Source organism: Rhinopithecus bieti, unplaced genomic scaffold (assembly GCF_001698545.2).
Source record: "Rhinopithecus bieti isolate Rb0 unplaced genomic scaffold, ASM169854v2 scaffold_7438, whole genome shotgun sequence".
NCBI classification, from domain to species: Eukaryota; Metazoa; Chordata; class Mammalia; order Primates; family Cercopithecidae; genus Rhinopithecus; species Rhinopithecus bieti.
Genome location: NW_016805589.1, coordinates 738,531 through 752,784, shown reverse-complemented (window position 1 = coordinate 752,784; position 14,254 = coordinate 738,531). Strand labels below are relative to the sequence as shown.

Genomic DNA, 14,254 nt, shown 5'->3' with positions numbered 1-14,254 from the left:
AGGAAGATTGAGGCATTTAATTTAAACTTTTGTTTTAACAATGATAACCATAAATTTGACCTATATTTTGGGAACTCTATGAAGAGGTTATCTAGAATCTTAAAATAATTTCACTATATTGGAATATATTGGTATATTGTAATATAAAAAGGATTAAATACATTTTTAAATACTTACCCGTTTAAGAGTCTTATTTGCTTCCAAGCTAGGAGTTAAAATGCTAGCCAGTAGCATGGAAGAGCTATCTTTGTTGAAGTTATCTTGTGTGGCTGGACAATGATCAACAGATGTGAGGAAATTAAATTCAGGATTCATTTGATCCCCAGGCACACAAAAATTATAGGCATAGGGCAACGTTCCCTCACTGTAGCTGGGGGGACCCACAGGTCCGGACTTGGAGCAGAGAACTGACTCAAAGCAGCCCCCTGCAGTAGGGCTGAAAGACTGTCTTAGGCGTAGAGCGATAGCTAGAACCACCGCGAGCAGAAAGAGCACAGAAATCAAGGCCAAGGCGACCACCAGGTAAAACTGCATCTCAGCCTGGGAGTCAGAGGGTGTTGGACGGTCGCTGAAATCCGGCAGTACCTCTTGCAAGTTATCTGCGAACACCAGGTGCAGCATGGCAGTGGCTGAAAGAGGTGGCTGTCCTCCATCTCTTACAGAGACTAGCAGGCGCTGGCGGACCGAGTCCTTGTCACCCAAAGCACGGGCCATGCGCACCTCGCCCGTTCGCAGCCCCAGGCTGAAGAGCCCGGGCTCACTGGCATGCACCACGTGGTAGGACAGCCAGGCATTGTGCCCCGAGTCGGCGTCCACGGCCACCACCTTGGTCACTAGGTAGCCTGGCTGTACGGCCCGCGGCACTGTGTCGAAGAGCGCAGAGCCGTCGGGACCCAGCGCAGGGTACAGCACCCGCGGTGCGTTGTCGTTACGGTCGCCCACCAACACCCGCAGGCTCACATTGGCGCTGAGCGCGGGCGAGCCCTGGTCGCAGGCCTGCAGCGTGAGCTCGAAGGCGCGCAGCTGCTCGTGGTCGAAGGCGCGCTGCGCGAACACCACCCCGTTCTGCGCGCTCACGGACACGTAGGACGACAGTGTTCGTGACTCCAGGTCGCTGGCAACGAGAGAGTAGGAGACACGGCCATTGGGCCCGAAGTCTGGGTCAGAGGCACTGACTTGCGCTATGGAGGCACCTGGCTGGTTGTTTTCTGGCACATGGACCAGGTAGGCAGACTGTCCGAAAACGGGCGCGTTGTCGTTGACGTCAGTAATGTGCAGGGTTATGGTTTTGCTGGAGGAGAGCGGAGGCTTGCCCCTGTCGGTGGCTGCGATGGTGACGTTGTACTCTGGGGTCTGCTCTCGATCCAGGGCCCCATCTGTTACTAACTTGTAGTAATTATTAGAAGAAGAATGAATCTTAAATGGAACACCTCTACTTAAACTACACCTGACTTCCCCATTTTCCCCTGAGTCTCGGTCCCGTGTTTTGAAGAGGGCAACAACCACTCCTGGAGGGGAATCCTCCATAATCTGATCAGAGAGTGACGTGATGATTATTTCTGGGCTGTTGTCATTTTCGTCTAGAACTTCTATAATTACTTTACAACGTGTTGAGAGAGATCCTCGGTCTTTTGCCTCTACGTTCATCGTATATCTTTCCACTTCCTCAAAATCCAAAGGCTGCTGAGTTAGAATGTTTCCTGTAGCGTAATCCAGAGAGAACACGTGCTGAGCTTTGTCAGCCACACCAAGGAAGGAATAAGTGATCTCCGAGTTGATGCCCTCGTCCTGGTCAGTGGCCTTCACTCTCAGGATGGAGGTGCCTGGAGGCACGTCTTCCCGTAGGCTGACCCTGTACACATCCTGGCTGAACACTGGGGGGTTGTCATTGGCATCTATTACCAGGATTCTTATCTGAGCAGTACCGCTTCGGGGAGGGTCCCCACCATCTAAGGCAGTCAGTACCAAGTGGTGAGCGCTCTGCGTTTCTCGGTCCAGAGTCTTCTGCAGTACTAATTCTGGATATTTGCCACCATCAGGATTGTCTTTCTCCACCAATGAGAAATACTCGTTAGGACTTAGTTGGTATTTGCTCAGCGAATTCATACTAATATCAGGATCTTCTGCAGACTCAAGAATTGTTCCCATCCCCGGGCTGACAGATTCACTGATTTCTAAGTTTATTTCATCTTTCTGGAATTGAGGGGCATGGTCATTAATATCCTCAATCACCACAACGATATGAAAAATATTTAAAGGATTTTCCACCACAGCTTCCAATTGCAACTCACATCTTCTTCTCTCTTTACACATTTGCTCACGGTCTATTCGGTCCTTCACAAGTAAGTCCCCGCTCTCCGCGTCTACGCTGAAGTGCAGCTTCTCCGCGCTAACTCGCAGCTTGCGAGCCGACACATCCAGGACACTGAGCCCTAGATCTTTAGCGAGGTTCCCCACCACCGAACCCTTGGCCAGCTCCTCCGGAATCGAGTAGCGGATTGGCTCACACAGCGCGGGGTAGAACAAAGGCAGCAGCAAGGGAAATAGTACCTGCCGCGGGCCGGCCCGGCGCCTCTGCGCGCAGCTTCCTCCCATCGTTCGCTTGGGTTCTCGCTGGGTCCCCGCTTTTCCAGCTGGAGAGAGTGCACTCTACCGCGCTAAAAGAGCATTCGGCCCAGGACAGGAGGAGTCCCGGGTCTCGGAGCTGGGAATCTGGTGTGCTGGGCAAAGTCTGCCCAGCCGGGAGCCTCTGTGTGTGCGCTGGTTTTCTTCTTTCTGTTGTTGGCTGCACAGGGAATCCTAGGCTGGAGGCTGAGGGATCCCCGGCGTCAGCGCTTGCTCTGCACTGGCCGACAGCGGCGCCCAGAGGCTCCGTGTGGGACTGCAGCTTGACTTTTCTCTATCTCTTTCAAGGAGTTTTTTGAGTTGACAGCCAAAATATTTGAATCTTATTCCTCAGTGATTCCTTTTACATCAGGAAATATATTTCCACGTGGTCATAACTAGCTTATCTTTTTATGTACTAAAATTTACATATATCTTGAATAAATGAATATTTTTTCTTCAAAATTTAAAGAGGCACAAAAGAATATAGCATGAAGGTTTATAGGTCTCCTATCCTATGGCCCATTGCTCTCCACTTCCTCCATCCAGAGGCAGTCATTCTTGTTCCTTTTAAGAGTAATTATCTATGAAGCTGGAAGTACTGAAGATAAGCAACATTTTTTTGTCTTCAATTCTAACCTATATTCACCTAGAAAGTAATAATTCCTAATTTCATATTTAAGTACTGGAATGCAACCATTGCCCTAGTCATTACTATCATCCAGGGTGTCCTGTATTGCTTTTAAATAACCATATTTAAAGATATTTTCTTACAATAGCTACAATGTCAAAAGAGTAGTTTTTTTTAAAAAAAATCTGTATTTTTCATTTGAGATGAATGCACAATAATTTTGACTCTTATGAACACAAATATGAAATAATAGTTTCAAAGGTTTAATAGTTAATAACTATGATCCTAAAGAGTGTGCTTTCCTTCCACAGACCTATCATTGAACAAATGTTGACTGGCCTGAAAAAAGTCATGGTCTTCAAAGGGTCTTGAGAAACTTTGGAATGCGTTTTGACTTTATGCTACCACATTTAGTAGAATATTAGTAATGAAATTAAGAGATCAACCTAATACATCACTATTTTCATTGAACTAAATGACCTCATCTGTGCCTCCACTGATCCTTTGTTTAGATAATTTTCCTTACTTATTTGCATATATTATTTTGTTTTTTAATATTATATGCAAATATTTGCATATATTATTTTCTTTTTTATTTTTGGTGCTTATATTCTGATCTGCAGAAATGGCATTTCTTTCTTGACTCTAAGTTTATTTTGCCTCTCAATTTCAGAATTTTCAGAGTTTCAGGTGTTTGCCTCCCTATACATTAAAGAGCCACTGAAATAGCTTTGTCATATATCTGTTGCTCCTGTTCTTGGGAACATGTACAAATTTATCTGTCTTCCCAATCCATATTTACTTTCAGCCTTAGTGATTAGACTATTTAACAAAAAAGACAAAAGCAGAACCCCAAATGTTCTTAATTTCACTCTCTATAGCCTCTTCAGGATCCCTATTGAGCAACACAAGTTACATTAAAATGCTATATCTTCCACATAGTAGTGGGAAATTAGAGATTGTATGCAAAAAGGATGCTTCAGTGTTATCAGGTATAAATAGGGCAGGAAAAATCTAAGTATACATTGTTATAAATAAGTTAATACAATATTAATGAAAAACTTAGTATATTCAACTGCAACTATCGCCACAAAGTATAGATTTAAAAATATATAAAAGGTAGTTTGGAAAAGGCCTATTGCTCTTCTCCTTGGGAAGAACTGCACTGAGTAATCTTGGATTTGGGTTGTGTTTCCAGAGATCATTTCTTTCTGATACTTACCTATTCTTACCAGACTGCCTTCAGAAAAAGAGGGATGCTTAAGGGGCTGGAGTTTCAATATGTGACCACCCAGGAGGAAATATAAAATCGACAGGCACTTCTGTATGGAAGTCTGTCTTAAGAATTGTCAATATTGTACTCAACAACACTATAAACTACAAGGTTCTGCAAAGCTAATCATAACAAAGCCTGATGACATACAGGCCTTGATTGAGACTAGGTGAATTTTACCAGAAAGTTAAAAAAAAAACCCTGAATAAACATCAAATTCTACTCATCAGTGTTTTACCATTTACACTTTCCACCATCATGCTGCAAACTTAAAAGTAAAACCAATCTTTTTTAACAACAGAAAAAGAGTACAAATAAAAGTAAAACTCACTGGAACCAATGGGGTATCCTCTATAGGAAACTTCGAATCATTTAACAAAGACAAAGGATCCTTTTTCTCACAGCTCTCCCGGCTGATGAGTGTGTCCGCATAATTGGGCTGGGGGAAGATCAGGTGACTCTTCCGTGAGTCCGCGGTGAGGGAGACCTCGTGGGAATAGGTCTGCAGGAAAGCCCGCACCCCGTCCACGCCCACAAAGTGCGAGCCAGGCACGCCTGTCAAGCCGCCTCCTGAAGCCTGCAGCAGGCGTGACTTGTGCCAGCGCCGCAGCCTGAGCGCCAGCAGCACGATGACGAAGGCCAGGAAGACGCAGGAGACCGCAGCCACCGCTACCACCAGGTATAGAGTGAGGTCTGAGGTTTCAGAGTTAGCCAGAGACTCGAGGCTGCCAAGGTCCGCCAGGGACTTCGGGATGCTGTCCGGACCAACAGCCCCACGGTGAAGCGTGACGGTGGCCGAGAGATGCCTGGCCGTGGTCCTGGACAGCCACCCCACGAGGCCCTTTGCTTGAAGCGCGTCCTCTGTCCCAGCAGGGCCCCGCGCCGTGCGCAACCTCGCCGGTGTGCAGCCCCACCGCGAAGAGTCCTGTCCTGGCTCGCTGGCCTTAAGCAGACGGTAGGACAGCCAGGCGTTCTGGCCCGAGTCTCTGTCCACTGCCACCACTTTGGTCACCAGGTAGCCAGGCTCTGCGGAGCGGGGCGCCAGCTCCACGCCAGTGGAGCCGTCTGTGGGGAGGGTGGGGTACAGGATCTCGGGCTTATTGTCGTTCTGGTCCAGCACAAACAGGCTCAAGGACACATTGCTGCTGAGTGGAGGATCCCCGCTGTCGCTGGCTGTCACCTGCATCTGTAGCTCATGGAACTGCTCATAGTCAAAGGATCTGAGTGCATACAGGACGCCAGTGTCTGAGTTGATGGATATGTATGAGGACAGAGGTGCCCCTTGGATGGTGTCTTCAGCCAGGGAGTAAATAATCCGGGCATTCTCTTTGCTGTCCGGGTCCAGCGCTGTCACTGAGAAGATGGAGGCACCCCTGGCGTTGTTCTCTGGGATACAGGTAAAGTAGGAGACATGAGAGAAGGTAGGTGGGTTGTCATTGATATCTGCCACTTGTAGCATAAAGTGAGTTTCCGTTGATAGAGGTGGACTTCCCCCATCTGTGGCTGTTACTGTGATATTGTAAGAGGATACCTGTTCCCTGTCAAGGGCTCTGTGTATCACCAATCTGTAATAACTATCAATGGACTTTTCTAATTTAAATGGTAGATACGCCAAAATGGAACAGGTTACCCGTCCATTCTGCTCAGAGTCTAAATCATGCACATTTAAAAGGGCTACGACTGTTCCCAGAGGTGAATCTTCAGTCACTGGACTAAATAGAGACGTGATGGCCACCTCTGGACTGTTGTCATTTACATCTTCTACTGTAATCAACACTTTTGCAGTTGCAAGATATGCTCCTCCATCTTCTGCTTGTATTTCTATTTCATAGAAACCAGTTTCTTCATAATCTAGATTTTCTGATATTTTTATTTCTCCAGTATATTTGTTTAGCTGGAACTTCAACAATTGCGTATCAGGTAATTTTCGGAATGAATATGTCACTTCTCCATTGGCACCTTCGTCCCTGTCGGTGGCTGTGACTGTCAGCAGCTGAGTGCCCACAGGCAAATTCTCAGGAACACTCACTCGGTATTCTGGTAAGGTGAAGACCGGCGCGTTGTCATTTGTATCGAAGACAGTCACGCTGACGAGGACAGTGCCAGATCGGAGAGGGTCACCCCCGTCGGAGGCGGTGAGGACCAGGTGGTGAATGGCCTCTTCCTCGCGATCTAGGGCGTGCTCCAGTACCAGCTCCGGGTACTTGACGCCATTGGCACGGCTCTGAACTCTTAGGGAGAAGTGCTTATTGGGGCTGAGCTGATAGCTCTGCAGGGAGTTCATGCCCACATCCGGATCAATAGCTTCCGGGAGAGGAAAACGCATTCCCGTGGCGACATTTTCATTAATTTTTACGTCTAGATTTTCTGCTTGGAATTTTGGAGCATTGTCATTGATATCAGTTACTTCTATTTCTATGCCAAAAAGTTTCACCCTTTCTTCCACAAGGATATTAAAACTCACCAGGCACCGCGCGCTCTGAGCGCAGAGCTCCTCCCGGTCTATCCTGCCCGCGGTGACCAAGCTGCCGCTGCGCGGGTCCAGAGAGAAAAGCTGCGTCCTACCTCTGGAGACTATGCGGACTCCGCGCTCCGCCAGCTCTCCGGGCGCCAGCCCCAAGTCTTTGGAGATGTTGCCCACGAAAGAGCCTTTCTCTAATTCCTCAGGAATTGAGTAGGAGATCTGCCGGGCTCCAGCCTCCCATGGAATCCCGAGGAAAAGGCAGAGCAAGACCAGCTCACTGCAATCCTTTGATTCCTTTGAGCGATTCCTTTGAGCGGCCATTGTAGTCTGGTTACAGAATTCTGCAAAGTCCTCACTGGACACTGTGTGTTTCAACCGGTTCCTTTGCCTTTCTGTGGCTTCAGGGTGTCTCTGTAGCCTGAGCACTTTAAATTCTGGAGTGAGCTTCCCTGCAGCCCAGCAGCCGGTTTGTGGGGCTTTGTGTAGTTGGAGCCCTGAGAATCCGGATTGAGCTCTGGCTGCGTTTTCTCTCCTAGTAGGTGAACAGCGGCGCTCAGAGCCCTAAGAAGTTACTGCACCCAAGTTATACATGGACTGGAAAGTAAACTCCATTCTGTTGGATTATTATATTTTACATGGATTCTTTGGTTTCCCCACTCCTATCTTTAAATAATTTACTACATGTAGGTTTCTTACTGGAGATGTGACAAAGTGGAGTGAAAATATTGTAAATATTTCACAATAATGTTTAGTTAAATATATATTTGCAACACGTTTTCCCAACAGAAATGTACATACTATAATAAAAGGTAAATAATACTTATTTTAGGTCATATGAGTGTCTAGGTATATTCAGAAAAGTCTTATAATTTAAAATTGTGATTTAAATAGTCCAATTTTATTTAGTATACATTCATACAAGACTATATTAAATAAACTCTTCATGACATAGTTCACTCTAAAGCTTTATAATTTTAACTACTTAATTCATTAAATTTATTTAGCTTAGGATTGTGTAAGAGGTTTTTAAAGTACTGTTCTGGAATAGTTTTACTGAGCCTTAATGAACCTTTTTGTGTAAAATGTACTTTATCTTATAGGGATACAAGTTAAGTGGACCTATTTAAATTATTAAGCAGGCAATCACAAACTAAAATGAACATATATTACAGTTGCAAATTAAAATGTTTGCATTGTAATGAGAAAAGAAATATGTAGAATTTGAAGTACTGAAAGTTTTAGAAAACAAAGTTAGATGTAGTGATATAGGTTTTCAACAAGTAAGTGTTTATGTCAAATGACCTGTTTTCATCAGAGCATTAATACCAGTATAAATAATCTCTTCTCTTAGGCAGTTTGTATGAGAGGCCAAAGTCCAGTGGTTCACATATCTTCAACTGTGTGTGCCCATCAACCCAGTAGCAATTATTCCCTCAAATGCAAAGGGTATAGAAGTTCACTTCTTTCACACAGAGAACAGGATGTTCAGAAGTGTTTATGTCACTATGCCTTCCAAGTATAGAACTCTTCAAAGATTTTATCTTTTTTCTTCAAAAATCTTCTATCAGGGAATCAGAGACAGAGACTGAGTGCAACGGCAATAGTATTTCATTTCATTTCTTAGAATGTCTTTTTTTTGAGACAGGGTCTCGCTCTGTCACCCAGGCTGGAGTGCAGTGGCACAATCATAGCTCACTGCAGCCTAGACTTCCTGGGCTCAAGCGATTCTCCCACTGCAGCCTCCAGAGTAGCTGAGACCACAGGAATGTGCCACCACACCCTGCTAATTTTTAAATTTTTGGAAGCAATGGGGTCTCCCTATGTTGCCCAGGCTGGTCTCAAATTCCTGGGCTCAAGAGATTCTCTACCTCCACCTCCCAAAGTGCTGGGATTACAGCACACTTGGCCCTGCCTGCATATTTATTTATTTACTTTAGAGACAGGGTCACACTCTGTCACCCAGGCTGGAGTGCAGTGGCAAGATCAGGGCTCACTGCAACCTTGACCTCCTAGGACCAAGCAATCCACCCAGCTCAGCCTCCCAAGTAGCTGGGACCACAGGGGAATGCTACCACAGTCTGCTAATGGTTTTGTTTTATTTTTGTTTTAGTAGAGATGGGGGGTCTCCCTATATTGCCCAGGCAGGTCTCAATTCTTGGATTCAAGTGATATTTTCTGCTTCAGCCTCCAAAAGTGCTGTGATTATAGGTGTGAGCCACTGGGCCTGCTTTCTGAATATTTTAAGCTTTAAAATATATAAATAAGATATGGTAAATTCACTAAGTCTTGGCAAATTTGAATAGATAGGTTACTTGTTTGTCTTCTTAGGGGCCAAGACCACTGCTTCTGTTCGATAGTCAGAACTTGACAAAATATGGTGGCTCACACCTGTAATCCCAGCACTTTGAGAGGCCAAGTTGGGAGGATCATGAGGTCAGGAGTTTGAGACCAGCCTGGTTGACATAGTGAAACCCCATCTCTACTAAAAATACAAAAAATTTAGCCATGGTGAGGGGTGCCAGTAATCCCAGCTACTTGGGAGGCTGAGGCAGGAGAATCGCTTGGACCCAGAAGGCGGAGGCTGCAGAGAGCTGAGATCGCGCCACTGCACTCCAGCCTGGGCGACAGTGTGAGACTCCATCTCAAAAAAAAAAAAAAAAAAAAAAAAAAAAAAAAAAAAAAAAAAAAAAAGACAAAGACTAAATACTTCAATCGGGTGACATTCTACAATTGACAAAACATTGAGAAAAGATTATAAAAAGCTGTGAGTTTTAAACATATAATTCTAGATATGAAAATAAAGTAGTATGCCTAAAATATGAGAAACTAGTAGACTATTAGATAAATCACACACAAAAAAGAGAAACTCACCGAAGTTAGAGTCTCAGAATGTGAAGTCAAATCCTTCCCACCATAAGGTGGAATTAAGGCTCCAGGAGAAACACTGCAAACCATGTCTTCATTGGAATGTATGGGTGCACTACATTTTAGGAAATTAAACTCTTTTGTACCCGTATGTGCGATGCACAGATTATAAGAATAAGGCAAAGTCCCCTCACTGTAGTTGGGGGGAACTACAGGTCCAGACTTGACACAGAGACCAGGACGGAAGCAGTCCCAAGCAGTAGGGCTGAGAGAGCGTCGCAGGCGCAAGGCAATGGCCAGAATCACCGCAAGGAGGAAGAGCACTGAGATTAAGGCCAAGGCCACCACCAGGTAAAACTGTAGCTCAGCCTGGGGGTCAGAGAGTACAGGGCGATCGTACTCTCTGAGGTCTGGCAGTATCTCTTGCAAGTTGTCTGCGAAGACCAGATGCATGCGATGGCGGTGGCAGAGAGTGGCGGGCTGTCCACCCATCAGCACAGTGACCAGCAGGAGGCGCTGGCGGGCTGCGTCCCTGCGCCTAAAGGCGTCGAGCCATGCGGCACCGGCTCACCAGTCGGAGCAGGCTAAGAGCCCGGGCTCGCTGGCCTGCAGCACGTGGTAGATAACCAGGCGTGTGTCCTGAGCAGCGTCCACCGCTACACCTTTATCACTAGGGTAGCCGGGCCTCTGGCAGAGCGAGGCACCATATCGAAGAGCGCGGAGCCGTCGGGACCCAGAGCTGGGTACAGCACGCGCGGTGCGTTGTCATTGCGGTCTCACACCAACACGCCGCAGGCTCACGCTGGCCGGCGACGGGGCGAGCCGTGGTCGCCGGCCCCTGCAGCGTGAGCTTCGAAGGCGCGCAGTTGCCTCGTGATCAAAGGCGCGGCTGCGCCGAACACTACCCCGCTCTGCGCGCTCACGGACACGTATGACGACAGCGCCAGGGGTTCTAGGTCACTTGCCACGATAGAGTAGGAGATGTGGCCGTTGAGCCCCAAATCCGGGTCAGAGGCGCTCACTTGCGCAATGGAGGCTCCTGGCGGGTTGTTCTCGGCCACATGAACCACGTAGGACGTCCGGTCGAAAACTGGGGCGTTGTCGTTGATGTCAGTGACGTACAAGGTGATGCTTCTACTGGAAGAAAGGGGCGGCTTGCCCCTGTCAGTGGCTACGATGGTTACATTGTATTCTGGTGTCTGCTCTCGGTCCAGGGCTCCATCTGTCACCAGCTTGTAGTAGTTATTGGAAGAAGAATAAATCTTGAATGGAATGTCTGTTTCTATATTACACCTGACTTCTCCATTTCCTCCAAAATCCAGGTCCCGTGTTTTGAAGAGGGCAACAACCATTCCTGGAGGAGAATTCTCCAAAATCTGATCAGAGAGAGAAGTTATGATTATTTCTGGGTCGTTGTCGTTTTCATCCAGGATTTCTATGATTATTTTACACTGGGCAGAGAGACCACCTCCGTCCTTCGCTTCCACTTCCATGGTGTACCTTTCTACATCTTCAAAATCAAATGACTGGTTATTCTTAATCATACCTGTTTTCTCATCCAATAAGAACATATGTTTTGTGCTCTGGGCAGTGCTTCGGAAGTAGTAGTTTATCTCCGCATTGACCCCCTCATCCTGGTCAGTGGCTGTCACTTGCAACACAGGGGACCCAGGGGGCAGATTTTCACTAACACTAATTCTATATTCGTCTCTGCTGAAAACCGGGGGGTTATCATTGGTATCCTTGACAGAAATTTGTATGTGAGCGGTGGCACTTCTTGGTGGGTCACCTCCGTCCAAGACAGTCAATATCAAGCTATGAGATCTCTGTTCTTCCCGGTCTAGGAGTTTCTCCAGAGATAACTCTGGGTATTTGCCACCGTCGGAATTAACTCTAACCATTAATGAAAAATAAGGATTAGAGTTTATCTTATAATCTTTAATTGAGTTTATGTTTATATCGGGATCCGTGGCAGGGTCAAGCGATATTCGTGCACCAGCGGATGCAGATTCGAAAATTTCTAAATGTATTTCCTCTTTATCAAATTGAGGGGCGTGGTCATTAACATCTTCAATCACCACAATGATATGAAAAATATTTAAAGGATTTTCCACCACAGCTTCCAACTGTAACTCACATCTTCTTCTCTCTTTGCATATTTGCTCACGGTCTATTCGGTCCTTCACAAGTAAGTCTCCGCTCTCCACGTCTACGCTGAAGTGCAGCTTCTCCGCGCTAACTCGCAGCTTGCGAGCCGACACATCCAGGACACTGAGCCCTAGATCTTTAGCGAGGTTCCCCACCACCGAACCCTTGGCCAGCTCCTCCGGAATCGAGTAGCGGATTGGCTCACACAGCGCGGGGTAGAACAAAGGCAGCAGCAAGGGAAATAGTACCTGCAGCCGGCCGGCCCGGCGCTTCGGCGCGCAGCTCCCTCCCATCGTTCGCTTGGGTTCTCGCTGGGTCCCCGCTTTTCCAGCTGGAGAAAGTGCACCCTACAGCGCTAAAAGAGCATTCGACCCAGGACAGGAGGAGTCCCGGGTCTCGGACCTAGGTATCCGGTGTGCTGGGCAAGGTCTGCCCAGCCAGGAGCTTCTGTGTGTGTGCTGGTTTTCTTCTTTCTGTTGTTGGCTGCGCAGGGAATCCTAGGCTGGAGGCTGAGGGATCCCCGGTGTCAGCGCTTGCTCTGCACTGGCCGACAGCGGCGCCCAGAGGCTCCGTACGGCACAGCAGCCCGGTTTTTCATTTTGAATTCGGTCTCCAAAATGTATATATTCTTCGAAAATGCAGGTGTACGTTCCCCCCAAATTTTGCTCTCACCATAGTATTATAGTAGATATTTCTATGCTTTGTGTCGTAAATAAATGTATTATGCACAATTTCAAACTTATACAACAGTAGGGAGTATATGTAGTGAACCTTCACATAGCCACCCCACCTTCAACAATGATCACCACAAAGCCAATCTTTGTCAATATATACTGCGCTCCCCCATTATTTTTAAGTAATACAAGATATAAAATGTCAATCAATGCTTCTTTTTAAGATGAGACATTAAGGTCAAGAATTTTATCTTTCAGCTTATGTTCTACAATCTGTTACCAATGCACAATAAGTTAAGTCCTACATAGTTCAAGAAAAAAAGAAATAAACATTTTCCATACTGCGCTCAGTTATCTGTCTGGTGAGCCTTGTGTTCTGGTTTTAAGGGCAAGAGACATTTTTGTAGTATTTAATAGTAACTACCTATATGACATACAAGCCTTCATGGATATCTGTTATGTTTTCCCCAAATTAACACACATTTCAATATTTATAAATACTAAATATGAAGGTTACTCCTCAGAAGAGAAATTGTAATAATTTTCTTGTTGTATGGTTAAAAATATGAGCCTGAAGGATGCTTTATTTTTTGCTACCTGCTTCAGGGGAAGACGTGTTTGAAATAATTAAAATGTCTGTACGTCATAAAGGATTTCCAGACAGTTTAGCTTTTTTTTTCTTAAAAATAAAGCAACAGAAACCCACGTAATTACAAACAAATAAAATAATTCTTCACTTCCACAGAAATGCCAGCTGTCTTCAATGTATCTATGGATCACATGTTTAGCATAGAATTTTGACTCAACTTCAAAGCTTATTTTCAAATGTCTTGTGAAATGTTATTTACTACTTGAAGTGACACTATGTTTAAAATAACATTAAATAATACATTATTCTCTTCCTTATAGCTAAAAACAGTAAAAGAGTTTTAGAATCTTCCCAGCAGTTCCTGAGACTATTCTCTTAAATTATATCTGATATGCAAGTTCATTTCTAGCCTCAAAAGTTGGAGAATTGAGCCAGAAATAACATATAAGTGAAAGAAATATTTTTAATTCCTTGTTTTGTCATTTCACAGTGTCCAGTCTCAGAAATTTCTCTTAAGCATATACTATAGAAAAGAAGAATGTCCTACTATTCTTCATAATTTAACATTAAAGCATTAGGAAATTAAGACCTTTGAAGATATGAGAATAAAAGGTGTTACAACTTTCACCATTAAAGGGAAAAAATTGGTTTACGAGGGTTTGGAAGTGGATAACTGAAGTTTGAATCTTCGTCAGAAAATATCTATAAATACAAACAGACTTTACACACTTGTGATCTGAAAAATATAACCTCAAAGGGGTGTTTTCCTATCATAGAAATGGAAGAATAGAAGCAATAAATCTGGGCTTTCAGCTTTTTCTCTAAGAAGAATACATTTACCTTTCTATCAGTTAGCCCTTACAAACATAGTATGACCTAAATAAATGATCTTAGGAGTAAGAATTTGCTGGGTGAGGTGGTTTACACCTCACCCAGTGCTTTGGGAAACTGAAGCAGGAAGATCATTTGAGACCAGCCTGGGCAACATAACTTCCTAGTCCTCCCA

The 14,254-nt window shown here is 45.3% G+C and overlaps 3 protein-coding genes across 12 annotated transcripts in view; all 3 read right to left on the bottom strand.

Annotated features, from left to right (window-relative positions):
* LOC108530194 (protocadherin gamma-C4) overlaps positions 1–14,254 on the bottom strand; it is a 191,671-nt gene that overhangs the window by 96,825 nt on the left and 80,592 nt on the right. The window contains exon 1 of one of the 10 annotated variants that reach the window (XM_017872907.1): positions 178–2,847. The exons of the other annotated variants lie outside the window; for them this stretch is intronic. Within the exon in view, the coding sequence (XP_017728396.1) occupies positions 178–2,595 (2,418 nt within the window). The 5' untranslated portion in view covers positions 2,596–2,847. Of the gene's footprint in view, positions 1–177; positions 2,848–14,254 lie in introns of those variants that run through there. 10 annotated transcript variants of the gene reach the window in all.
* Positions 4,721–7,538, bottom strand: LOC108530196 (protocadherin gamma-A10-like). Its single transcript, XM_017872913.1, is given in 4 exon segments — positions 4,721–4,779; positions 4,782–5,311; positions 5,313–5,437; positions 5,440–7,538. Coding segments are annotated over 4 exon segments (2,568 nt in total). The 5' UTR covers positions 7,294–7,538.
* On the bottom strand, positions 9,682–12,854 carry LOC108530197 (protocadherin gamma-B6-like). Its single transcript, XM_017872914.1, is given in 2 exon segments — positions 9,682–10,524; positions 10,527–12,854. Coding segments are annotated over 2 exon segments (2,478 nt in total). The 5' UTR covers positions 12,279–12,854; the 3' UTR covers positions 9,682–9,798.